Below are 25,792 nucleotides of genomic sequence, written 5' to 3' on the forward strand. Positions count from 1 at the left end.
GCTGAAATCTAGATTTATATAGTTCTTGCAATACGTACCCCTTTCTTCTTTACACACTAAGGACATGTCTGGATATGTGTGTCTGGGCCATATGAAGTCAACAAAGTACTGGACGTCATGCCTGCTTTGCGACCTCTTACGCCTAAGTATAGTTGTATGAATTCGATCGGTCTTTTATTGGAGTCCATCATATCCTCCCAACGCTGTTGGTACAAGAAATCACATCCACTCGCGGCTCGTATATTATCATAAATCTGTCCTTGCCGAAGAGGAAGCGCCGTTTGCGCGAGCTTGTCCTCCTTTCTTGATCACGGTTTATGATGACTTGAGTAGTTTTCATCACGCCTTTTGACCCCAACCCCTCCGGAAGAATATGCGTCTCACTGTTGGAATCGCTGCCGCCTCCTCCTCTGACCGTGGTGGTGTGATACTGCCCGTCGTCGTACTTGGCGAGCTCGAAGCCGTGGTCGCCGTCCTCGCGGACGTAGCCCGCTGGGTTGGGCCTCTGTCTGTTCCTACTGCTGGCGTAGACTGGCGCCGTGGAGACGGCGGACGAGGAATGAATTCCGAGTGTTTTCGCGACAAGGGGCTTGATCATCGGGGCGCACGCGGTGAGAAGGCCGACGTTGAGTTGAAGACTATATCATTCTAGAGTTAGCTCACAGCCACAAGGGCAATAAGGGGCGAAGACAACACTTACAGTCCGTAGAATTGGACTCTGTTGTTGAACGTTTTGTCTGGGTCGTTACGGCCTGTAAGCTGGTAGAACATCTTGACCAAGCCGACGGCGACGGTACTGCCATGGAATCAGTTTGGTTCCCCGAACGAAGATACGCAGAAAGAAGCGGGGAGTGTGTGAACATGAAAGCATGGCAAACATACAGATAACCCAAGCTGAAAATACCGATCAGATAGAGGCGCACGTTGAGCTTGGTCTGAAGAGTCCACAGCATGGGCACTGGCACACTGGCGAATATGACGTCGGTAAAAACATTGAATGCGGTGTTTATGGTTCCCAAGGTGTTGCGCAGGTCCTCCGAGTAGCACTTTGCTGTCTCCTTCACCTTGGGGTCCCAATGCGCCTCGAGCGAATCGCAGTACGCCATGACGGTGACTATGCCCTCGATGAAGTAACAGATCACAAAGACTGCGGGCATCAATATCAGTGACAAGCTCCAAGAAGGGGGTGGGCAGTCCAGTGGACTCGATGGTGGGTGAACGTACGAACAAGGCTCCAAACAATCCGTTTGTACCATTTGTTGGAGTTGAGGCGTAAGAGGGACATGCCGATGGAAAGCTTCAGCAGGCAGTTGGCCGTCACTGTCACGCAGATGCCTTGGACGAAAGACATCTTGCCGTACACTTCCATCAAGGAAGGATCGGTGGCCATCACCGCGTCCTTGTGGCGCCCGAGGGCGCCGTTATTTCCGGCGTAAATCTGTGCTACTATACCGCCGCAGAAGAGGAAAGCCTGTGATCCCATGTTGTGGTCAGTCTGTGCTCCCTGGCGGAGTGAGGCAAGGTCGTCAAGGGGCTCGGCACATACCCAGGCGAGGATCATCATCGCATCGTCGTAGCCAAAAGATTTGATCATGAAGCCGCGAGTATAGATTCGAAGGATGAAAAAATCATGGCGACACCGCTGAAGCGTGAAAAAAATACCGAGTTAGTCAAGACGAGGTTCCCATGGCTGCAATGCTTGCCTCCAGTCGGTTTCCCACGGCTGGCTGGGCTTGGGGACAGAACTTACTGGACGACACCATTCACGGCCATCATGTCGCCAAAGTTTTGATTCCTTGATGTAGTCAGGGTCCATGTCCTCCAGCCGACGCGGCGGCGACGATGGCCCAGAATTCGACATGATGCATAGAACCAAAGAACAAAATCGAAGCGGGAGCAGACGAGAGGGAAAAGCAACCAAGTAGTTAAGTCAGGCGATAGCCACTCAAGGTCCTGGGACAGGATATTATGCACACCCAGCTCCTTTTCTTTAGAGTAGTAAGATGCTCGCCTCCAGAGGCCGATGGTCTAGGCCTTGTTGCACTCCATGTCGCCCTCTGTCCTCTGCCCTCTGTACGTATGTGGCCGGAACCTGTTTCCACCTTGCCTCCTTTTGTCGAGCGTTGTTCCCAGCCTTGGGGGAAGAAACATGATATCCAGCATGCCGTTCCTTATGCGTAGGAACCTGTTGGTCAAAGTTCCCTGAACAGACACACGCCCCCTTGCCCCCAATGCGCAACACGGCTCGCTCGAAGCGAAGGAAGCAAGTTTGGGTTTGATCATACTGGGCTAAAGCCAGCCAGGGTGCCTGATTGGAAGTTCAGAACACATCCAGGCTGATGAAAAAGCCCCTGGCTCTCAAGCACATTGTGTGTAAGGCTGTAAGCGAGCCTCTGAGTCTGAGGTGACATCGAGCCGCCGCCTGTACCCTGCTGCCGGGGCCCCGGACCCCTGGTCGATGGAAACCCAGTTTTGATGTCCGCGGGTATTCCTCCCAGTCTCCCCGGGGCCCGACCCGACACCGCACAGCTTGGCGGAGGGGAAGGGCCGCCAGCGGTGATTGACATCCATCCTCGAGGACGATATCTAAGGTACCTCGAGGAAAAGTCCTAGAACACCCCCATCCCATGTACCTGCATGTACAGCCAAGAGGTGCCTGCCTTTAGCCGGTGCAACGCAAGACAAGGCTGAATCATGATTCGTGACCCTCAGGGACATTTGTTCGCATCAAGCGGATGGCTGTTGGCCCGGTCCTCGCAGTACTTGGAGTATCAGACGCATCCCGGCAAGCCGGAAGCAAAGTGTTACCAAAGGGCCTTGACTTTCGCTCTTTGGCCTTGAGCAGCTCCCACGATCTGGCAGAGTTTCGTACATGTAGCGAATTCCAACCAGCCTCTGTCGTAATTAGCATCTCGTCTGTATTTCAAAGCATCCGCCTGTTGGCCAGGCTCAGGGGAGGCTGATTGTCTGCATTCCTGCGGGATCTAATTTGTTCATTTGCTACATGTACAGCGCGTACGACAGGCCCAGACGCTGCATCAAACAACAGGCAAAGATGTGGAGGAGTGCAGAACGGAGAGTTCATCATGCATCCCTGCAGACTGCATCTCCCCTCTCCAAGCAGATTTGCCACGACCCCTGGACCCTTGCCTTCCCTCATCCGCTCCTCGCTCTAGTACGGATATTCCTTGTAGTCTTCCACAAGGTGCACGTTGGTGACTTCCAGCCGAGGACGAAGTGGTTCCCCGACTACGCCCCTCTTGCGAGTTCAGTCTGACCTACCGAGAATCATTACTTACCACGCCTTGCGGTGCATTGACCAGAGCCTTGGGTCATCTTCCTGCGGGTCTCGAGAAGGTCTCGACTGAGCCGGTCAATTCATCCGACGGTATAAGTATCGGTCTCCCGCAGTCCCCTTACCACGTGGCAGCCAAACTCGCTCATTCTTCTGCGTGTGGCTTTGAGATTCTCCTTCTACTGCTGGCCTGACGTCCCCTCGACTCACTCTCTTTACTCGTGAACCATGCGTTTTGTCTCCGGCGTGACCAGCGCACTGGCGCTGGTCTCTGGTCTTGTCATGGCCGCGCCCAACCTTGCGCCGCGGGCACCGACGACCGAAGAGATCCAGAGCGCAAAGAGCGTCGAAGATTTCCGGGACCTGGCTATGCAGGCTTTGGAATCTCAGCAGGCCGATCTCCAGCGCCGCAGTGAACAGGGTTCATGCACTCTCGAAAACGCCCGCGTTCGACGCGACTGGTATGTCTGTTTTCTCTCTCCCTTGCTTCTATGGCTCATCATGTTTCGTCACTAGGGAGCATATGAGTAAATGCGAGCGCAAGGGGTACATCAAGGCCGTCCAGTGTCTTTGGGACCTCCCCGCCGTCGACACCGAGTTCTCCGCAGCGCAAAACTATTTCGATGAATTCGTGGCCATTCACGCCAACGTGACGGACTTTGTCCACGGTACGGCCAATTTCTTCACCTGGCATCGATACTTGATTGCCCTTTGGGAGGACACTCTTCGTGACCAGTGCGGGTACAAGGGCGCTCTCCCGTACTGGAACTGGTTCGTTGCCCTCCTTTCTCATGTCCCACTCTCATGACAAGGGGGGAAGCTTATGATCTATAGGTACAAGTACCAATCCGCCCTTCACCTTTCTCCCGTGTTCGACGGCAGCGACACCAGCTTCGGTAGCACGGGCGAATACTTCCCTCACAACGGGAGTCTCGTCGGCGGCAGGACGGTGCATCTGCCCCGGAGAGGGTGGCGGCTGCATCAAGGATGGTCCGTTTGTCGGGTAAGTGGATGCATAATACTTATCCTCTTTCGCTTGGCAACTCGTGGTGGCTAATCTCGGTTCACAACAGCTACACAATCAACATCGGCCCCATCCGCCCTGCTATGAACGGCTACGAACCCTGGATGAAAGACCAGCGAGACTACAACCCTCGCTGCCAGCGCCGTGATCTCGTCCATGCTGCCTCGGAACGCTATACGGTCGACGGTCTCTACGATCTCCTCGCCGGCGATCACTCGCACACCGTTGAGCTCATGCAGAACGAGTTCCAGGCGGCCGGTACGCTGAGCCAGCACGGCGCCGGCCACTACGCCATGGGTGGTGATGGGTCCGACGTCTTCACCTCTCTGAATGACCCGGCCTTCTACCTTCACCACGCCATGGTGGACAAGCTGTACTGGATGTGGCAAGCCCTTCACCCCAAGGAGGCCAACACTGTGGCTGGAACTCTCACGTACATGAACATTGTCCCCAGCCGCAACGGCACTGTCGAAGACGAGCTTGATGTCGGTATTCTCGGCCCGCACTTGAAGATCAAGGACACCTTCAACACCCTAGGTGGAACTCCCTATTGCTATATCTATGAGTGAAGGTGTACTGAGATCTCAGGTGCAAACCTTTGAATATAACGTCCAGACGACCTGTCAATAGTACATACATGATTTGGGGTTGCTCCTCTGAGCCTAGTACACTTGTTCCCTGATACAATGTGCGGCGTAGGCTGGTCGCCGTATTTGATGATCCTTCGGTATCAGTACCAGAGTGGTGCCGTGCCGAGAAGCTCATCAGAGTGACGGCAGATGATACAGGGTATGTTGTTTTGATGACCGTCTGCAGCAAGTCTCTGGAGTCTGGACAGTCCGGTATCCGGAGTTTGATAAGAGAGAAAGAATCCTAGAGATTCGAAAGCAACGATACAGAGAGCGAGTAAGCCAACGTGAATGGGCAATCAAAGGGGAAAGAACCTGATGAAGGAGAGGGTTGGACGTTGGAGGGATGTCGTCGAATTATGGCGGAGTCACTGAGTCTGAGAGTGCCAGGCTCCAGCGAGGGCACGCGCTCAGCGCACGTGCAAAGTCGCGTTCCTTTCCCACTCTGTCGTCACGCGTGTGGCATCCTAGAATTCTCACCCAAATCACATCTGCGGCCCTAGAGCCCTCCTTCGATCCATCGAATTCACTCATCGTAGAGGAACCATGCCATGATTCAACACGCGCGCGCAGCCGCGCTATCTGTCCACCCACACGACCAGCTCAAATCGACCCTCCACACCATCACCATGGTCCATATGTACCCGCCCACCCTTGCCGCTTCGACCTGAATCCACGCAGACGAGTGGTGCTTTGTCGCAAACACGTGGGAGCAGACTCGTCGCTCACTCGTCTGCCCGGGTGCCCATCATCGATCTAGGCGTGCTTGACTGCCAGACTAGGTAGACACTCCGGGAAGCGCCAAGCTTAGATTCAAGGTTAATAGGTGTGATGCGCTATGGAGAAGGTTGTTCAAGTGCCTTATATTATTACAAAAGAGATAGCCGTTAAGGCGCTATTTTATACGTTTTTTGATTATATAAACCTATCCTCTTAGAGTATCTTTCTCTTATTTCTTATACTCTAGGTTATTTACCTCTAGCTTTATTATTTTAGGTTCTTACCTTTTTAGTATTACTTTCTTACCGTTAATAGTAGAATCTTAATCGAGCCTAGCCCCGCTATAAAGTAGGCTTATTATTATATACCCTTTATTTATATAGTTATTTAATCACGCGAGTATTATTATTATTATTAATTAATAAGGTTCTAAGGTAAGGTCTTTACTTAATCTAAGGCGTTAGAGCGTTATTATAATAATTATAATACTTATATAGGGTTAATTTAATATTATTAAGTCCTATAAATAGTATTAGTAATATAATAATACCCTTAATTATTATTATTTATAAATAATTATTAAAGCCTTAATAAGCTATTTATAACTTAAATAATATTTTTAAAGTATTAAAATAAGAGGCCGAAAGTATATAAAAAAGTTATATTTTTTTACTAAAAGCTAGAATTTAATATTTCTTTTTTATATTATTTTTATTATATTTATTTATATATTTAATATACTTAATTTAGGTTTTCTAAGCTTAGCTAACGTATACAAGTAGCTTTTTTATCTTACTAACGCCTTACCTAGACTTACGTCCGAGTAATAGAAGCTCGTCGGCTAGCCACTAAGTAAGCTACTAAGGAGACTAATATTTATAAGAGCACCGATAATAACGATAACGATAAGATCGAGACGCCTAAGAAATATTAAAAAGTAAGTTTTCGCGCTTTATTCTTCTTACTTAAAAGCTTATAAAGTAGCGCGGCTTTTTTAAAAATACTCTCCGGCACTTACTATATCTCTAATATATCCGCGTATTTATCTTAAGTAAATAAAAAGCTAGAATAAAAGTAAGAAAGTAACTAATACCTTACGAAGCGTTATATTAATTAGGATATTATAATAATACTTACTTAATATATAAAGAAAGTAAGGAAAACTTAGGATAGTTCCTAAAGGTATTAAAAGTAAGAATCTTAGTTATTATATATAAAATTACTATAACCCCTAAGGGTAATAGCGATTTATTAAATAAATCTACTAACGCTATAGATAATAGGGAAGAGTTATTATATAAAAAATAAGCGCTTAAGACTAACTTATTATATAAGCGAGTAACTCTAGAAATATAGATAAAAATAATAATAAATCGGTATAACCCTTTATTATAAAGGGAAGATCTTTAGATAGTTATCCTTACTTAGATATTAAATAAAGGAATTAATTAAATAATAAATTAAAAAATAATACTAAGAGATAACTTATAAATATACCTTAACGCGAAAGGATATAACGAAATCTTATAGATCTCTTATATATATTATTTCTATAAGATTTATATTATTAATAAAGGAAAGTATTAGGTTTACTTAATTAAAGGACTAGCTACCTATATTATTAATAACTTATATCTAAAGGGCGAAGTAAAGTTTTATAAGTATATATATATAAAACCCGGTATAGGATATATAATACTAAGGTAATTAATAAAATACCCCGAGGTATATATATAAGACTAGAAAATATAGCATAAATATTAGTTAATAAATTACCTATAATATACTAAAAAGAAAGTATTTAATTAATATAAGACTAGAAAATAAAAAAAAAATAAAAGAACTCTAATAATATAAGAATATTATAAAAGTATTATTTAATATTAAGATAATTAAGAGTAAGGAATATACCCTAAATTATAAATAAAAGTATAAGGGATATAAAAAATACCCTAATAGTATAAGATTATTATTTAACCTTACTAAATAAGCGGATCGAAATTATATTAACTAAGGTAAGATAAACTATAAAAGATATAATAAAGCGAAAGAAATACTACGCTTATAATATAAGGTTAAGGTACGGGAATACTTTATTCTATAAGGAAAGGTATATATATAGTATATTATATATAAGTATTATAAAGGATATATATTAAACTATAGAGTCTATTACTATAGGTATATATATTACTTATATAAGGAAGAAAGAAAATAATACCCCTCGATATACCTAGAGTTATATAATAATAATTATATATATAACCTTAAGGATAATAATATCGATATAGAATACTACCCGTTAAAAAATTACTAATATCGCCTATAGAAAGGGTATAAGATAATAAAAAAAACCTAAAGACTTTTTACTCTATAAAAATAAATAAAGGATAAAAAATAATTTTAGAAGTCTAGATTAATAAATATTACTTATAAGTACTAATAGATAATAAGGCAATAGGTAACTATATCTTATTAATAGTAATTAACCGATATATATTACTATAGAATTATAAGACCCGATTATATAAGCTTTTTAATATCGAAGGTTAAAGCTTCGATTATAATAATAAAACTATCGACCGCGAGACCGATTATCTTAATATAACGATATAAGGATACTATAAGATAATTATCTTTAATATTATAGACTTATATAAATATAATATAATATTAGGTTATTTATAGTTAATAATAAATAATCTAATAGTTAATTAGCGTACTAGCTAGTTAGCGTAGATAGATATAATAACGCGATAATTATTATTTAATTAAAAAAAAGCGAATATTCGTAATAACTTAGCCTCTAAAGTATCTTTATAAGAAGATATAAGTAAGCCGAAGTAAGTAAAAGCTATAGTATTAATTAAGAAAGCTTTATAACTAGGTATATAATATAAATAAAGAAAAAAAATTATTATTAATATTATATAAAAGATATTCGAAATAAATTAAGCTTTATAAAAAGAAAAAAAAAACTTATAATAAAAAAAAAATAAAGAATATACCTCTAGAATACTATAAGTATAGTAAGTTATTTAAAAAAAAAACCTCGAAATAGGTATTCCTTAATATAATTAATAGGATTACGAAATCTATCTTAAAACTAGAACTTTAACTAAGTTCTATAAACTCTATAACCTTAACTAAAAGTAATTTAAGATATTATAAGAATATATCGACGAAATACTTAAGAAAGGCTATATTCGAACCTTTACCTTAGAAATAAGGTATCTTATTATATTTATATTAAAGAAAAATAAGAAATTATAATTAATTATAGATTATCGGTAGCTTAATAATATTATAATTAAAGATAAGATACCCTTATTACTTATTAATAAGCTAAAGGATAGACTTTATAATAAGAATTAGTTTATTACTCTTAACCTAAAAAAAGCTTATAACTTAATCTATATAAAAAAAAATAAATAGAAAATAACTTTCTATATTAAGTTTAGTTTATTTAAGTATTTAATAATATTATTTAGCCTTATTAATACTTTAATTATTTTCTAGCGAATAATTAATAATATACTCCGGGAGTACTTAAATATCTTTATTATAATATATTTAAATAATATTTTAATTTTCTTAAAGAACCTTAAAGAATATAAGAAATATATTTATTAAGTACTAAAAATACTTTAAGATACGAACTTTTTAATTAACCTAAAAAAATACGCGTTTTATATATAAGAAATTATATTCCTTAGATATACGATCTAACTAAATAAAATCCTAATAAAATAAGTAAAAATAAATATAATTAAGGACTAACTAGAACTAAAAAATAATCTTAAGGAAATATAAGTATTCGTAAGATTCGCGAACTATTATTAACGCTTTATATAAGACTTTAATAAGATCGCGATATTACTTATAGAACTTATAAAAAATAAAAAAAAATTCTATTTTAAAAAAAAATAAAAAAAAGCTTTTAAGATATTATAAGATAGTATTTTATTAAATATTATATTTATAACCTATAACCCCGAGAGATTACTCGAACTAGAAACTAATATATCGGATTATACTATAGGGATATAAATTAGCTAATAAGATAATAATAATAATATATAATTAATCGCTTTTTTTTCGAAGAAACTTTATAACGCGGAATTAAACTACCTTATCTACGATAAAGAATTCCTAGTAATTATCGCCGTTATTAAAGAATTTAAATATTATATACTAAGAATAGAGTTTAAGACTAAAGTTTATACCGATTATTAAAATATTTCTTACTTCGTTATAATATAAGAACTTAGCTTACGATAAGTATAATACGCTAAATTCCTAGCTAAATATAATATTAAGATTATTTATTAGAAAGGATCGGAGAATAATAAGGTAAATATACTTAGCCGCTAATTAGATTATAATATAAAAATATTAAAGGCTAAGGGCTAGATACTTTAGAAAAATAATAAAAAGAACTATATATAAATAATACTTAACTTTCTTATATTTAAGGTAGAAGTAAATATTATATATTACGATAAAATACTAGATTAAGTATCTAAATATAATAAAGAAATACTTATTAATTATACTATAGAAATAAGAAAAGGACTTACTAAGAATAAATTACTTTAGATATTATTATTACTACCCGATAAAATCTTAATTAATATTTATATATACCTTACGATAAGATACTAAGGAGTTAGAAAGACTTTTAAATAAATATAATAAATATATAATTATTAAGGAATTAAGGTAGATATCGTATATATTATTAAATAATATAAAGATTATATATATAATAAAGCTACCTAGTATAAATTATATAGGGAACTAAAGCTATTATTAATATTTTTAAGATTATAAGAGTTAATAGCCTTTAATTATATTGTAAAGTTACTTAAATCTAAGGAATTAAGATCTAATATTAAATATAATAATATATTCGTTATTATAGACTAAATAAGTAAATTTAGATATTTTTTACTATACTAAGAAATAATAAATATAAAGATACTTATATATATAGTGCTTAAATATATTATAGCTAATTATAGCCTTCTAGAAGAAATTATTTCGGATTAAGGAATAATATTTACCTCGAAGTTTTAGTAAGCTTTAATAGCTTAGCTCGGAACTAAATATAAACTTAATATAGCTTACTACCCTTAAATAAATAAATAAATAAAGAGATTAAACTAAATATTAAAATAATACCTATAATACTATATTAATTATAAATAAGATAATTAGGTCTCGAAGTTATTACTCGCTTAATTTACTTATAATAATATACTTACGGAATTAACTAAGATCTTATTATTCTACGCGAACTATAGATATAAACCTAAGTTTAGTAATAAAATACTAAGGGATAGACTTCTTACTAAAAAAGTAATACTTAAAATAAGCTAACTATACTTACTTTATAAATATATAAAAAAATAACTTAAATTCGTATATATATAAATATTAAGGTATTATAATAAGAAAAGATCGAAAAGACCGATCTTTCGGACGGGAGATATAGTTTACTTATTATATAAAAATTTTATAATAACTCGACCTTTACTAAAGCTCGATTATAAGAAACTTAGATTATTTAAAATTAATAAAGTTATTTTAGATATTAATTATAAACTTTTATTATCCTTAAGTATAAGGATATACTTAGTTTTTTATATTTTATTACTTAAAAAAGTATTATAAAATATAAAAATAAACTATAAATTAGAAATTCTTAAAGAACTCTATAAATTAGAATAAATTATCGATAAATAAATAATTAATAAAGAAATTAAATACTTTATTAAATAAAAAGGATACGCTAATAACGAAAATATATAAAAGCTTGCTAAATACCTTAAGAATTACTAAGGCTTAGTCCGTTATTTCTATCGCCCTAACCTAACGCTTAAGTATATTATAAGGTAGATATAATAAAATCCTCTATAAATAAGGGCTCTAGAGGATTATTATTAAAATACTCTTCCTAATTCTCTAAGAAATCTAAAATCACGAGACTATCTATCGAAGAACGAGCTATAAGATTACTAGATATAGAGGCCTCCGATTAATAAACGCTCTCGCGCTCGGCCTCCTTACGCTCGACACGCTCTAGCTCTTCTATGTTATCGATATTATAAGATATAGCTTATATTATTTTTTTAAATTATAATTTCTTTTCTTTTCGAAAGCGCTTTACCTTAGTATTTATTATATAACGAGCCTCCTTTACTTTTTCTAACTCGGATTTAAAGCGGGTATATTATATAACGATTTAATATAATTACTATAGCGAAAGTACTTAGATATTATAATAAAAAAGGTTAAGGCGAACGTACTCGAAATAGCGCGAGGAATCCTCCTTAGAAAAAATATACTTATAATTATTTTTTTATAAATAAAATAAGAACTATTTATTTTCACGGAATTTAGGAATATAACTTTAAAAAAAGCGTTATATTATTTAATTTTCTAAGAACGAGAGTTATAATTTTTAGTAATATAGTTTAGTATTTTAATTAATACATTATAAAAAAAAAGAATAAAAAATAAAGGATATATATTATAAGGACTAATATAGTTTTAATTAATCTTAGGATAAGATCCTAGGAAAGAAAATATTATATTACGACCTAATATACGACTATATACGCCGCTATATAGCCCGTATATAATATAATATATAACTTACTCTTTTTTACTAATTACTCTAGATTATCTATAGAATACTATAATCCGGATTATTACGCTTATTTTATAAGCTTTATAATCTATAGATATTATTTACTTTATATAATAATCCCCTTAGTATATAAAAAGCCTAGCTTTATTATAGTTAGTCTTTACTAGCTCCTTAGTTATTAATATAATTATCTACGTAAGATTTACTATCTCGTATATAGATTATAACCCGACCGCTTAAGTTAACGATATTTTAGTATACTTAGTTTATAAACCGACTTTAGATCTACCTACCCTATAGCTAGTCTAACCCGAATGTTATAGATAAGGATACGAAATAACTATACTATAAGCGTAGTAATATAGGTCTATTATATCGTGATCTCCTTTTATAGGTCTCTATATATATAAATATATACTTTATAGCGCTTTAATATACCTATAGAGTTAAACTTATATAAGAATACCTATCTAAGCGGTAAAGGTCTCGAGCATGCCTCCGCGTATCAGATCTCGCGCTAGACTCCTTTAGCGCGTATTACTTCTATCTTAAGTAAAGCTACCTTAAGTTATTTAATACTTAATAAATAAGCTAAGGTTTCTTTCTAATTCGTTAGTATATTTATTAATTAATCGCGATAGATCTTCCTTTATATTCTAATATATAGCTAAGTAGCGTTTTTCTTAGTTATAGTTATAGCGAATATAGCTAGTATAATAAGGTAGCGCGTTCTCTCGTAATTAAGCGCCTAGAGTAACTTAAGTAATTCTTTCTTAGTATCTTTAATATTATTCGAGATTATAGTATATACTTATTTAAATAAGAGCCTAAGCTTTCGCTTCTAAGTATTCCTCTGCGTATTTTTTATTAATTAAGATTATTCGTCTTAAATAAGATAATATTTTAGTATACTTATCTCCCGGGGCTTAGGTTCCCCTAGATAAGCTCTTTAATCCCTCTCCGGCTACTTTAATATATTTCTAGGCGATCTTAGAGTATATAAAAGTTACTTTAATAAACTTATTATTTCGAGATATTATATATCCGGATTCTTATCTCTTATCTAATTATTATTATTACGAGCTCTTTTATCTATAATTATATATTTTAATAAATCAAGGTCGCGGTTTAGTATATTCTTTAGGGTTTATAAGCTAACGAGAGTTTAAGATCTTTCTTTATCTCGCGATTTAGAAATTTCCTTTAATTCTAGTGCTTCTACCACCGATCTTAAATACTTAATAATATAATTATAAATAAGGCTCTTAAGTAAGGAATATTAAAAGAGATAAAGATCGTTATTATTATTTTTTATATTATTATATTATTAGATATTACTTCGGGAAGCTCTATCGAGCTTTCTACCTAAGGTTAATAAAAGTATTACTTATTAAATATAATATCCTTAGTTACGATAACTTTCTTAAGCTAAGGGACCTATATTTAGAATATATTAATTATAATATAGTTAATAAGGTATCCTATATACCCCCTAGGGCTAGTCTTAAATAAACGCTTCTCGCGCCTTATTACCCTATCTATTATAAGCGGGAATGCTTTATAGCTATAAGTATAAATATTATTTTAGTTAGGCCGTCTATCTATACTTATATCCTTTAGCGGTATATTTATTTCTTTAAACTATAACTTAAGCTTATCGCGCGGTGCTTTCTAGCCTAATATATACCTTAGAGTAATATTAAGTAATATAGCTATTATTATAACGCTCTCTAGCTAGAGGTTTATAAGTAAATTCGCGTTATTAAGTATCTTAATACTCTTTTCTATAACTTCCTTACTAACGCGCTCCGTACCTCCGTTAGGCTTACTTATATACGCTAGAGAGCACTCTATAGCTATACTTTCTTTAATTATTTATTTCTTAAATACTATAAGGCCTTTAATTATAATAATAACGCGTTTATTATTTATTCTAAATACTCTAATTATTACCCTAAATTAGCGTTTAATAAAGCGCTTAAAGAAAAATAAAGTATTAAATATTATAATTAAATATTTATTTAGGAGGTATAATATATAGATTATATTACTATAATTATCCTTAAGAGTTATTACTTACTTTATATTATTATAGCTTATAGGGTAATCCTAGAAGTCTTAGAATACCCTTATAAATAAGGATATTACTCTTTATTCGGATTCGCGCCTTAAGACTACTTATATTATATATATTATAGTATAGGCGTTATAATCGCGGCGCTTTATTTTATTAATAATTACTCCGTAGGTATTCTTAATTAATACTTTAAGAGCTTCCTTACTAAGATAGCCTGCCCTAAGGTACTAAAGATACTAATTATCTTCCCTTAGCTTTAGTAAGTTAATTAATAATCTAAATAATTATATATAGTACTTTATTTATTTAACTAAAGTAGTAGTTTTACTTAAGGTATATTTATAAAGAGAAATTAGCTTATATTTAAGGAAAGTAATATTATACTCTTTTATTAGATTCGCGATTATTATATTATTCTTTAGTATACTATAATATAATATATAATCGTATCTTAAGTATTAGATCTTAGTCTTATATAATAATTATTCTAAGATAATATTAATATAGAAACCTTCGATTATTATTATATTCTAAAGCTTTAAGTTCTTTATTCGAGTACCTCTCGGTATATTTAATACTTTATAAAGTATACGAATACCTCGGCTAGTGATTTAAAAGGTCGTTATACTAGCCGAGACTTTTTCTCCTTAAGTTAGATAGAATATTCCTAGGTTAAATAAATCCACGCTCCCGATAAAGTAAAAAGAAATATAGCTATCGAGGAGAGTATTTTATAATAAAGGTTAATTAGCTTCTTTAAGTATTATTATTATAGTCTAAAGTTAGTAATTATTAATAATAGCGGCTATAATATTACTAGCTAGCTAATTTCTATTACTTATTAGAGTATTTAGTTTAGTAAGTATTTTATATTATTTATTTTTTTCGAGCTTTATATAAAGCGACGAGAAATTATTATCTTTATAGCGTTATTAAATATTCTTAATCTAGCTCTTCGAGAGTCTAATCTTATAGTCCTTTACTCGCTAGCTTATAATAGCGTACTCTAGGATTATATACTCCTTAAGGCTATATTTATACTTAAATTTAATCCTTAGCTTTATATATAGATATTTAAAAGGCTATAACTACTCTATTAGTTTATTAAGGATTTACCTTAATATAGCGTATACTTAGTATTTCTTAACCTATAGAGTATTATACGTAATTACGAGGAACTAAGATATATAGAGTTCGAGTATCTAGTTAAGTTCTTTACCTTTAACCTTTACTTTAAAGATCTTTTCGCGCTTTCGAGTAACCTAACTAAGAGTATACCGAGTATTAATTATATCTAAGAAATCTATGATTCTTTAGTTACCCTTAATTTCGGTTAACTTAGCGTTCTTTACTTAGTTTAAGGCGGTTATTTAAATTAAGTATTATTTTTCCGCGCTTTAATTAACTTATCGAGCGCTTTAGAGCGCTTTTTAGTATTCTTATCGAGCTTTTTCTCGAGTTTAGGTTATATTAGTTATAAATCTCTTTCTAAGGGTTTAGAGTATATAACGGCTAGTTAGGTTACTCTCTAGCTCTTCCTAAATATTCTTATAAATAGTGGGGTTTATTATTACCCTTATTTATTTTTTAATAGCCTTATCTTCCTTAAGGAAGCTATAGGTTAACCCTTAGATAAGAGTTTCTATATAGTCTAATTACCGAGCTTAAGTATTTATAAGAGTACTTTCTCCCTTAATTATTTATACTAAGTACTCTTTAATTATAAAAAGGTTATTTTTAAGTATATTTAGTTAATTAAGGTTAATTTATTACTAAATACCGATATCCTTAGTATATACTTAGAGAGTTATAAATTATTCGTTGTAATATATTAGAACGCTTAGCTTAAGAGATTTCGATAAAATTAATTTATTTATAGTATATAAAAGTAAGGATTTATATAATATAAAGGTATATATATAAAAATAAATATAATATATATCTAAAGTATAATAAAATTATAAGTAATAATTACCTCCTAGGCTTATAATTATAATACGCTATAAAGAAGGTTATTTAAGTGCCTTATATTATTATAAAAAAGATAGCTATTAAGGCGTTATTTTATATATTTTTTAATTATATAAACCTATCCTCTTAGAGTATCTTTCTCTTATTTCCTATACTCTAGGTTATTTACCTCCGGCTTTATTATTTCGGGTTCTTACCCTTCCGGTATTACCTTCTCACCGCTAACGGCAGAATCTCAATCGAGCCTAGCCCCGCTATAAGGTGGGCTCATTATCACAATAGGTTAATCAGCCACTCTATACTTTTGATTTTAGACTTAACTTATACATTATACGGAGGACGGCGTTAAAAGTTTTTAGTCGCTAAGACGCTAGAAGATCAAGGATTAGCTAGACCTATAGAATTTTTGCACTATATTAAGTATAAATCTACTAGGCCGACTTTCCCCTTACTATCGAACATTATTATAATTAATAAAATATAATTTTTTTTTTTTTTAAAGCCGACCGTAAAGATACCGTATACCGATATTATAATAAGGGCTATAATTATAAGCCTTAAGGCCTTAAATAAGATTACTATCGAGGTAATAGCCCTTATAAGCGTTAGTAAGAGTATAATTAATATAATATTTGCCCGCGCTATAGCGCGAGGCTTCGACCCTACCGTCCGGCCGATTATCTTTATAGACGCCCTCCTTACTAATAACCCTCGTTCTAGCTATCTTTCTAAGTAAACCGCTACTAAAGAAGAGGTCTTAAAGCTTATACGCTATAATCGATATAAAAGAGAGAAAAGCTACGCTAATATTACTAGCGATCTTAGTTACTTCGGTATCGAGATATCGGCTACGACGATCCGGCGAATACTCCGTAAGGCTAGCTTCCGGAAGACTAAGCTTACGAGGAAGCCTAGTCTAATATAGAAGATAAAGAAAGAACGGCTCGAATAATACCTCGAAAAGAAGGATTAGAGCCTCGATAATTAGAAAAAAGTAATCTAGTCCGACGAGACCTCTATAATATTATTATATCGCCGCGGCGGTTATCGGATCTAGCGAACGCCTAAAGAGAAGGTTAATAAGAGCTATCTCCGTAAGCGATAGAAAGGGTCTTCCGAGTTTATATTCTAGGGCTACTTTTCTTATAATAAGAAAGGTCCTTATTATTATTAGTGCCTAGAGATTACTTAAGAGAAACGAGCCTCTAAGAAAGAACTTAAGGCTTTAAATAAAGTACTCGAGCCGGAGGTAAGGAAGATATAGGAGTTAGAGGTTAGTATAAATCGTATAAAGCTTCGCGAGGGTAAAGCCCCCGGCCGCGTATTATAATAGCGATAGATTAAAAAGACTAAGAAGCTTACGAGAGGCGGTAAAGGTAGTATCGACTAATAGCGTTATTAGAAGATTATCTTAACGCCGAAGTTAATTCCTTTCGCGAAAGAATACGAGGCTACCGGCCGGCTAGGTATATTAATTTAAGAGGATAAGGCTCCGGTATACTTATACTCTCTTTAATAATAAGTCTTCGATTAGGAAGGCGCGCGCCGCCTTCCTTAGCCTAGTAACTCGCCAGACCTTAATATAATCGAGCCTACCTAGCCGTAGATAAAGAGATATACTATAAAGAAAGGTACGCTACGTATACAAAAGGAAGCTATTACGAGGTAGGAAAAGGCTTAGAAAGACCTCCCGTAAGAGTAGATATAGCGGTAGATTAAACGTATCCCGAGGTACGTTTAGAAAATTATTAAATTAGCGGGTAGAAATAAGTACGTCGAGGGGCGGGGAACGGCGCTAGTAAATTTACACTAAAACTAGCTATTTACGTCGATATGCAGAATTAGCGCGACTAAAAACTTTTAACGCCGTCCTCCGTACAGGTCCGCTGTGACGATCCATGCTTCCGCCCATGGATCCGCCGCCTAACGTTCCTCTCACGTCATGCTAGTAACTTGGCGAGAAGAGCCAAGCGGTCGCCAATCTCCTCCTGCCTCCCTCTCCCCGTCCATCGTTCGACCACGTGCTGCCATCCCACAAAGCCATCAAGAGAAATCTTTGATGCCACATGCATGTGGCGAGGCTGGAGAGCACATCTTGCCTCCAGCATGCTCAAAGCGAACCCAGCATGAGGCCCGTCTCGGGAGGGAGCCAACGGTTTACGTATAAACCAGACGGCTGCCCTGGTCTTCGTCCGCTGCTGAAGGGCTCCTTTCTGTTCAAACAATCCTCACTGCGGTGATAACACATCCGTTCTTCGCTGAGACTCGGGCGCACCGAATCTACCACGACGACAAGATGCTTGACGGTGTCACCTGGATCATCGGCCTCATCTCCATCGCGCTCTGCGCAAGTGCCTTTGGAAACGGCGCCAACGATGTCGCCAACGCCTACGCGACCTCGGTCGCCGCCCAAACCCTGACGCTCGCCCAGGTTGGCATCCTGGCCGTGTTCACCGAGTTCATTGGCGCTGTAGCTCTCGGTTCGCGCGTGACCGACACCATCAAGAGCGGCATCATCGACATTGACCACTTTAGGGCCAGCCCCTCGGTCCTCGTCCTCGCCATGGGCTGCGCCGAGGTGGGCAACGCCACCTGGCTCCTCATCGCGAGCAAGCTAGGCTTCCCCGTGTCCACAACCCAGACGGTTGTCGGCGCCCTGGTCGGTGCTGGCATTGCCTCACAGGCCTCCGTCAACTGGGAGTGGACCAAGGGCAGCGTCAGCCAGGTCGCCGCCTCCTGGGGCATCGCGCCTTGCCTGGCTGCCGCCTTCTCCGCCATCCTCTTCTCCACCATGAAGTTTACCATCCTCGAACGACCGGACTCCTTCAAGAAGGCGCTGCGCGCGATCCCCTTTTACTTTGCCTTCACCGCCGGCGTACTCGCCCTCTTCTTCGTCATCGAGATCCCCATCAGCCCCGGCATCGAGGGAGAGGACGCGCTCTCCCCAGGCGTCGTTGTGGGCATTGTCTTGGGTGTCTTCTTTGGTGTCCTGGCCATCTCCTACATCTTCTTTGTGCCCTACTTCAAGGCCCGCATCGAGCGTCACGACCATCGTCTGCGAATCTACCACGTCATCCTCGGCCCCCTGCTCCTCCGCGACAACCCTCCCCTGTTCTGGCCTGCCAAGGACCACAAACCTCTCAAGGACTACTACCTGTCCACCCACGTGACGAACACAGACAATGACAGCGACCAGGGCGTCCGCAAGGAGGCACCCGCCGACAACGATGCGACTGGCCTCCAGGGCACCGGCAGCGAGGACGCCCCTGGCACGCAGTCCAAGACCATCAACGACGCGGAAGCGGGCGGCGCGCCTAGCTCGGCCGTATCAAGCAAGGAGCCCAAGATCCCCGAGCCCGAGGATCGCTGGCTAAAGCCGTACCAGCACCTGCCCATCTACAACACCACCCGCCTGGGCTACATGGTCAAGTACTTCTTCCTGCAGGGTGTCTCCCGCGACTGCGTCTCGCACGCCAATACCCAGCTCGCCCACGTCCACTCCCGGGCCAAGCGCTACGACAACCGCGTCGAGTTCCTCTGGCGGTACGCCCAGGTGGTCAGCGCCATCATCATGTCCATCGCGCACGGCTCCAACGACGTTGCCAACGCCCTGGGCCCCTGGGTCGGCGCGTACAACACGTGGAAGACGGAGCGTGTGGACGACGAGGCTGACACGCCCATCTGGATCATCGTCGTCGCCGGTTTCCTGCTGGGCGCCGGCTTCTGGTTCTTTGGCTTCCACATTATCCGCTCGCTCGGCAACAAGATTACGCAGATGAGCCCCGTCCGCGGCTTCGCGGCCGAGCTCGGCGCCGCCATCACCGTCCTGCTCGCCTCGAGCCTGGGCCTGCCCGTGTCGACGACCCAGTGCGTCACGGGCGCCGTCATTGGCGTAGCGCTCATGAACCTCGACTTTAGCGCCATCAACTGGAGGCAGCTTGGCTTCATCTTCTGCGGTTGGGTCCTCACCCTGCCCTCGGCTGGTCTTATCTCGGGTCTCCTCCTTCTCATGGCCCTGAACGCGCCCTCATTCTGATTGAGGAATACGTCTCGGACTTTGATCGAGTCATCATTGGCAGATGGATAAAACGTTCTTGTTCACCCTGTGCAAGGCTTGTTTGGAGAAGTAGTTAGCATGTTGTACTCTACCTTTTAATGCTGGAAACTGTCTCTGCGCGAAAAGAGATACGTTTGGCACACACCTACACTGACACTCGCAATGCTCTTGTTATTCGCATAGTGATACTCTTCTTTTGTGACTACTTGGAGCACTTTGCCGTGCATCTGCAAAAACGTCTTTCATGTCCGCTCAATCTCAATGGCTGTGACTGTGCCGTGCGTGGGCGTTCTCGGGATGGCTGTGTACGTGAGCTTGGGCGGCGGTGGCGCCAGGAACGGGACGAGGATGTCGTGGACCTTGTCAATGTACAGCTCCAACTGTGTCTTGGGAGATCGCCGTCGGCATCCTTCTGGCCGCGGGCGGCTCGTACTTCTTCATCTCGACCCATCCCAGACCGGCTCGCTGCACGTCAAACACGGTCTTGAGCTGACTGACTCGTGACGGCAAACGCCCTATCGGGCCCGGTCATGGCCTTCCAAGCCATGAATGTCTGCCACATCATGACGCCGGCACCGGCAAGCTGTGGTCAAGGAGTTACTTATCATGGTACCAGAGGAACGAACTATTGGGCCCTTTGTGTCGAGGAGAGAAAAAGGGGCTGGGGAGAGACTTACTGCGCAAAGAAAGATGACTAGTTTTGCTACTCTGGCCAATGTCGCCTTCAACTTGCCCTCCTTGATGACAGCGTCGTTCGCCATGTCGACAATCTGGTCAGCCCAGCCCGCGTTTCTCCAGGTCCGAAGGGTTGCGGGCCCCCTTCCACATGAGAACCCGTGGCTCTGAATCAGGGCCGTGATGGCCTGTACCCCGTTGACGCGACGACAGCAGCGTCGCCATCCGCATCGGCGTCGAGCTCTCTCAACAGCTCGTTGATGTGGCTCCGCAGCTCGTCCCGGATATCCTGGGTCATGTCCGAGTTAGGGTCCAGGACCTCCTGGATCAGCTGCGCAATGATGTCGGGGAGTCAAGTTATCTCGCTGGGGCGCCTGTCATCGTCTTCCTCCGTGAGGCTCGGTGCCACGTTGTTTATGGCCGCGCTCCGTGTCTGGTTCTCGTATTCCACCGTGACATGGTTGAACATCTCCACCGCGTAACCCCCGGGCGGCCACCGGTGCCAGCGCGAGGAGGTCGTTGTAGCGCTTGTTTAGCACGTTGGTTTCGTCGCCGTTGACGGCCGTCATGGAGGCAATGAGCTGCTGCAGAACGAAGCCCGGCATGTTGTCTTGTCCGAGTCCGTTCTCGCCGAGCCTCCTCATCCTCGTCTAGGTCCTCGTCGGCGACATCCTAGTTGTAGCGTAGTCCGTCAGCCACAGTGCTTCATCAGCACTCGATAAGTTGAAGAAAAGCAGATCAAGCAAAAAGAATAGGGACAAATATCTTCTTTACATAACCCCGAAAGTTCGATGCGTCCTTGCTGCTGTCGATATCATCAAGGGCCGAAAGCACCGTATAGAAACATAGGGCTTCAGCAGGGCTGTCTGGTCCACTCCGTCGATCTTGGTATTCTTCCAGTCCGCATCGGGGTCTTGCTGGGAAATTCCGGTGACGTTGAAGACGCTGCTGATGGCGGGCAGAGATCAGATCTTGTTGTGGAGACGCTCCATGTAGAAGCCGCTTGGAAACTCTGGGATATTTATCAAAGCCTCCCAAACCTGCTGAGAAGATGGAAGTGCCATTTTGACAGGGAACTGATGGTTAAGGGAACCAGAAGAATGTGAATGGAAAGACTGCAAACTGCAAGGACGAACAAGGAACAGCGTGTCAGTGTAAGGGGTTGCCGTGCAGGATAGCGTGGTCGTGTACAGCTCTGGACAAAGCTTGTATTATTTTGTTGTAGTTACGAGGATTCAGGGGAAGATGATGCTTTGTTTGGCCATATTCCGAGTAAACAGTCGCGGCAGAAGACGAGCTTTAAATGCTTCAGCTTCATGTCCCTGCTCCCAGTCCACTGCCGACAATGTCAGACTTCTCCAAGCACTGCTTCCTCTGTGCATCTGCCCGTGAGACCCATGAAGTGCTTTGGATCGTGGACTCATCGTCTCGTGAAGCCAAGGCCCGCCCGGGCCCCAAAGCGGGTGCTAGAGGCCATTCTATCTATATTACGCGTGTGATTCCCCTATCTCCAGCTCTTATCAGCGCAGCTATATAGTAAGTAACACCTTGGCCAGGTTTGGCTGTCGATAGTGTTGACCAGTGGCTACGCCGGGACTTTCGCGACGCCAATGGAAGCGGCCGACGCCCGGATTTCGAGTACTTGGCACATGCAGCTGGCAGAACGCAAAGGCTGTGGTTTGCTCACGCTACGTGTTCCTCCGTGCCATGGGCAACTCCCGCTCCTAGCCGTCAAGTCTCTAACCGTACCTAGCTGACACATGTCAGTCGTTCGCCAGTCTTTCCACAACATTATGGGGGTTGCATCGTTTGTTTGTTCGCCTTTAACCGCAGAATGCATCACGTTGTGCGCCTTTGGCAGCTGAGGGCTGTATGTAGGTTTGCGACAAAAGCTGCACGGTCAGCATGGCAAGTTCCCTCCACCACGAAATCGCTGTTCGATTGGTCTGGGGCGGTCTAGTGGTGGTTGTGAGAAAAGAATTAAAAGTCTTTGAATAGGGCTGCATGTGTAGCTCAGGGGGGACATGTGACCTGACTATTCTATCTACCTACTTACTGCACTTGAGGTCAGGGCCTTATGGCCTTCGGGACCCTTAAAGTTTCGTCTTTTTTTTCCTCAAAAGACGTCCCAATCTTGTCTACCATCGGAATCATAATCTGTGTGCATCGGGCAGCGATAGATGGATGTAGAAATGCGCCCTCAGGACTCGGACAGCTTGGCTCTGGTCACCCCTGACGATACATGCATCCATGGAAGTATGCATACAATGTATTGAATGTAATTGAACGCCATGCTCGACAGGGGTATTTCCACTTGGTGGCCTACAGTCTCCTTGTGTTCCTACGCTTGCTCAGCCGTCGGACTCTGATCCGTCTTGACGTGCTCATCATATGGTAGCTCCATGCACCCGCGTGCTGACCCGACGTGGCCCGCTTAGGATGCCTCAAAAGACTTGTGTCTACCTTTTTATACGTGCAATGGCACCTGACCCACTCCTCCGTGCCTGGCAGCTGGATCCGCATCGTAGGCAAGCCGATGAGGGTCAAGTTCCCAACGCTCTCGCGCGTCATGGGCGCGTCGTGGTCGGCAAGGTACAGAGCGGGGAGAGTCGTGCGCACTTTTCCTGGCGCGTAGTGCTTGAGTAATTCTTCCATGCGGGCGAGTTGATGCGGGAGGAGACGGCGCTTGAAAGCTCGCGCGTGGGTCGTGTCATAGGGCCGAACGTGGAACCGCTCCTTGACGGTGGAATCGATCGAGAACCAGAAGCGCCCGTCCCAGAGCCTCCGCATCTTCATGCTGTGCCAGCCACGAGGCGGACTCGGCGGCGCAGGCGGGCAGGCTGCCTTCTGCTCGGGCGTCGGGGGCGCTTCGCCGGCAATGCGCCAGTCATAGAGGAAGTTGGGGAGGTTCTGCTTCGAGGTGTACGGGGCTCGGGAGAGGAACCAGCGCACGGAGTCAGGTCGAACGATGGGTTCAAAGAGAACGCCTGCGATACCAAATGCTGTTGGCCGTGGCGGTGCTGGGTCGGAGCTCGGCCTGAGCTCCGGGAACAGACGCATGACAACATTGCCCATGGCCGAGGGTGGAGGAAGGTTGGTCTCTGGCGTCACAAAGTCGATGAGCTGACGCAAGGCCAGAGCGGCGATGAGCTTCTGCCGTGGTTTGCGGGCCTCGGCTCTGGCCCCAAACAGACGGTCATGCTTTTTCCGCCTCTTGGGGCGCATGGATGGCAAGTCGATGATCAGCGTGCCAGCACAAGGATCGAAGTTTTTGGCAACGCCATGGCGGGTGAGCAGTCGACGGGCCTCAGCCTCTTCATGCTCGACTCTTCTCCTCGCTTTCTGGCTCAGGGCAAGGATCGATTCCTTTTGCAGGGCCCTTGGCAATGTGTGGTTCCTGACTATGTGACGAACTGCGTTCCGCATGGTCAATGTCTGATCAGCGTTTGTGTGATCCTCGAACCAAGAGATGCCGCGGGCCTCGAGAGTAGCTCTCAGTCGGTCCTTGCTGAAGCCCAAGAGTGGACGTATAACGCATTTGCCCCCGCCTTCCGTATGTACAGGCGTCAGGTACGGTACTCGCGGGTCGTCGCCCAGGTAGACGTTGTCGTGGAAGGCTGATATGCCAACAGGCTGTCTTGTTGATGTGTCCACTGGCACTTTTCGATGTTCTTCTCGAAAGATGTTTCTTAGGCGCTTCTGTTCCCTCTGTGTTGGCCTGAACCGCACAGATGGCCTCGTCGACTGCTGGTCCGCAATCAGGCCGCTCTTGTGAACACCGTAGAGTCCGTGTGTCTCGGGCATGTCGTTCATCGGCTGCATCCCACGCAGGCCTCGGTATGAGTGGCCCCCCAGCAGACGCATGAGAACCGTCTCGTACTGATCGTCCTCGTGATGACCAAGCAGCAGCACAGGCGCCCCCAAATTCCGTAGGATTTTGCCCAGATACCAGTATCGAAGTTTACGTGCCATGCTCTCGACATTCGACAAATCCGCCGGCACTATTCCGTGCCTGACCAGCTGGCCCCATTTCAACGTCCTGATGGTCGGCGCGGCGCCAATATCGCGGATCGCAGCCGCCACCTTCATTGCCTCCTCAGCGCTCCCCTCGCGCAACCCATGGTCTACGATCAACCCCACCACCGAGGTGACCGGGTAGCCGGCCACGCGAAACTGTGGAACCGTCCTCGACAACTCGACCGCGAGGTGGGTTAAGGCCATGGAGTCGAGGCCTCCGCTGACGGCGAGCGCCAGTGGCCGGTCGCGGTACCACGTAGCTGTCGGGAATTGGGGACGACATGCTGCGTCGAGGGCGTCCTTGAATTCGAGTGCCGAAACGGGCTTGGTGACGCCATTGACGAAGCTGCTGATGGAGCGCGATCCCATTGCTCCATGTTAGACGGCGCTACCAGCGCGCTGCGAGAAGAGACATGGGGGTGGTTGGGTCTCGCGGTGATGTTTGGTACGTCGTGGAATTTCGAGGTTGGGAAAGCTCACATTGGTGTGTACCAGGTAGGTAGAAAGGAGAGGTGCAGCCGGTGTCTGGACTTTCTAATGCCGAAGTCCGTGTCTAGTGTACAGGGTATGCCAGATGGCCCATCCTAAATCAGCTACCTTACCCAAGGCATAGCCAGACCCTCTCTGCTGTCCATCACGTCTATTAAATCAACAGGGAAGATCATAGCCTGG

At 41.4% G+C, this 25,792-nt stretch overlaps 5 protein-coding genes across 5 annotated transcripts; 2 read left to right on the forward strand and 3 right to left on the reverse strand.

The window, feature by feature from the left end:
* Window positions 1-40: 40 nt before the first annotated feature.
* Window positions 41-1,815, reverse strand: F5Z01DRAFT_648895 (uncharacterized protein). Its single transcript, XM_046263060.1, has 6 exons — window positions 1,751-1,815; window positions 1,547-1,642; window positions 1,225-1,471; window positions 883-1,147; window positions 701-796; window positions 41-638 (listed from the first exon to the last, which is right to left on the reverse strand). The coding sequence occupies exons 2-6, from the start codon at window positions 1,592-1,594 to the stop codon at window positions 188-190; spliced, it is 1,107 nt and encodes a 368-aa protein (XP_046120613.1). The 5' UTR covers window positions 1,595-1,642; window positions 1,751-1,815; the 3' UTR covers window positions 41-187.
* A 1,345-nt stretch (window positions 1,816-3,160) lies between these two features.
* F5Z01DRAFT_741998 (uncharacterized protein) lies at window positions 3,161-5,340 on the forward strand. Its single transcript, XM_046266865.1, has 5 exons — window positions 3,161-3,756; window positions 3,812-4,066; window positions 4,130-4,224; window positions 4,262-4,298; window positions 4,369-5,340. The coding sequence occupies exons 1-5, from the start codon at window positions 3,524-3,526 to the stop codon at window positions 4,886-4,888; spliced, it is 1,140 nt and encodes a 379-aa protein (XP_046120614.1). The 5' UTR covers window positions 3,161-3,523; the 3' UTR covers window positions 4,889-5,340.
* Window positions 5,341-18,475: 13,135 nt separating this feature from the next.
* On the forward strand, window positions 18,476-20,564 carry F5Z01DRAFT_483139 (phosphate transporter). Its single transcript, XM_046260095.1, has one exon. The coding sequence runs from the start codon at window positions 18,668-18,670 to the stop codon at window positions 20,405-20,407; it is 1,740 nt and encodes a 579-aa protein (XP_046120615.1). The 5' UTR covers window positions 18,476-18,667; the 3' UTR covers window positions 20,408-20,564.
* Window positions 20,565-20,670: 106 nt separating this feature from the next.
* Window positions 20,671-21,708, reverse strand: F5Z01DRAFT_671935 (uncharacterized protein; the record flags this gene model as incomplete). The annotated part of the gene is made up of 4 exons (XM_046264754.1): window positions 20,671-20,808; window positions 21,106-21,247; window positions 21,298-21,434; window positions 21,601-21,708. 4 exons carry the CDS (start codon window positions 21,706-21,708, stop codon window positions 20,671-20,673), a joined length of 525 nt encoding a protein of 174 aa, XP_046120616.1.
* A 1,736-nt stretch (window positions 21,709-23,444) lies between these two features.
* Window positions 23,445-25,489, reverse strand: F5Z01DRAFT_680063 (uncharacterized protein; the record flags this gene model as incomplete). The annotated part of the gene is made up of 2 exons (XM_046265571.1): window positions 23,445-23,518; window positions 23,557-25,489. The coding sequence occupies 2 exons, from the start codon at window positions 25,487-25,489 to the stop codon at window positions 23,445-23,447; spliced, it is 2,007 nt and encodes a 668-aa protein (XP_046120617.1).
* Between the last annotated feature and the right edge of the window lie 303 nt (window positions 25,490-25,792).

This window comes from Emericellopsis atlantica (assembly GCF_019669845.1).
Source record: "Emericellopsis atlantica unplaced genomic scaffold F5Z01scaffold_6, whole genome shotgun sequence".
Taxonomy (NCBI): domain Eukaryota; kingdom Fungi; phylum Ascomycota; class Sordariomycetes; order Hypocreales; family Bionectriaceae; genus Emericellopsis; species Emericellopsis atlantica.

Coding starts and splice junctions, on each gene's coding strand:
- F5Z01DRAFT_483139 (XM_046260095.1), top strand. CDS start 18,668: ATGCTTGACGGTGTCACCTGGATCATCGGCCTCATCTCCATCGCGCTC.
- F5Z01DRAFT_741998 (XM_046266865.1), top strand. CDS start 3,524: ATGCGTTTTGTCTCCGGCGTGACCAGCGCACTGGCGCTGGTCTCTGGT. Junction 4,067..4,129: donor GCTCTCCCGTACTGGAACTG/GTTCGTTGCCCT, acceptor TATGATCTATAG/GTACAAGTACCAATCCGCCC. Junction 4,225..4,261: donor ATACTTCCCTCACAACGGGA/GTCTCGTCGGCG, acceptor TCTGCCCCGGAG/AGGGTGGCGGCTGCATCAAG.
- F5Z01DRAFT_648895 (XM_046263060.1), bottom strand. CDS start 1,594: ATGATCAAATCTTTTGGCTACGACGATGCGATGATGATCCTCGCCTGG. Junction 1,148..1,224: donor GATTGTTTGGAGCCTTGTTC/GTACGTTCACCC, acceptor TGATGCCCGCAG/TCTTTGTGATCTGTTACTTC. Junction 639..700: donor AGAGTCCAATTCTACGGACT/GTAAGTGTTGTC, acceptor AGAATGATATAG/TCTTCAACTCAACGTCGGCC.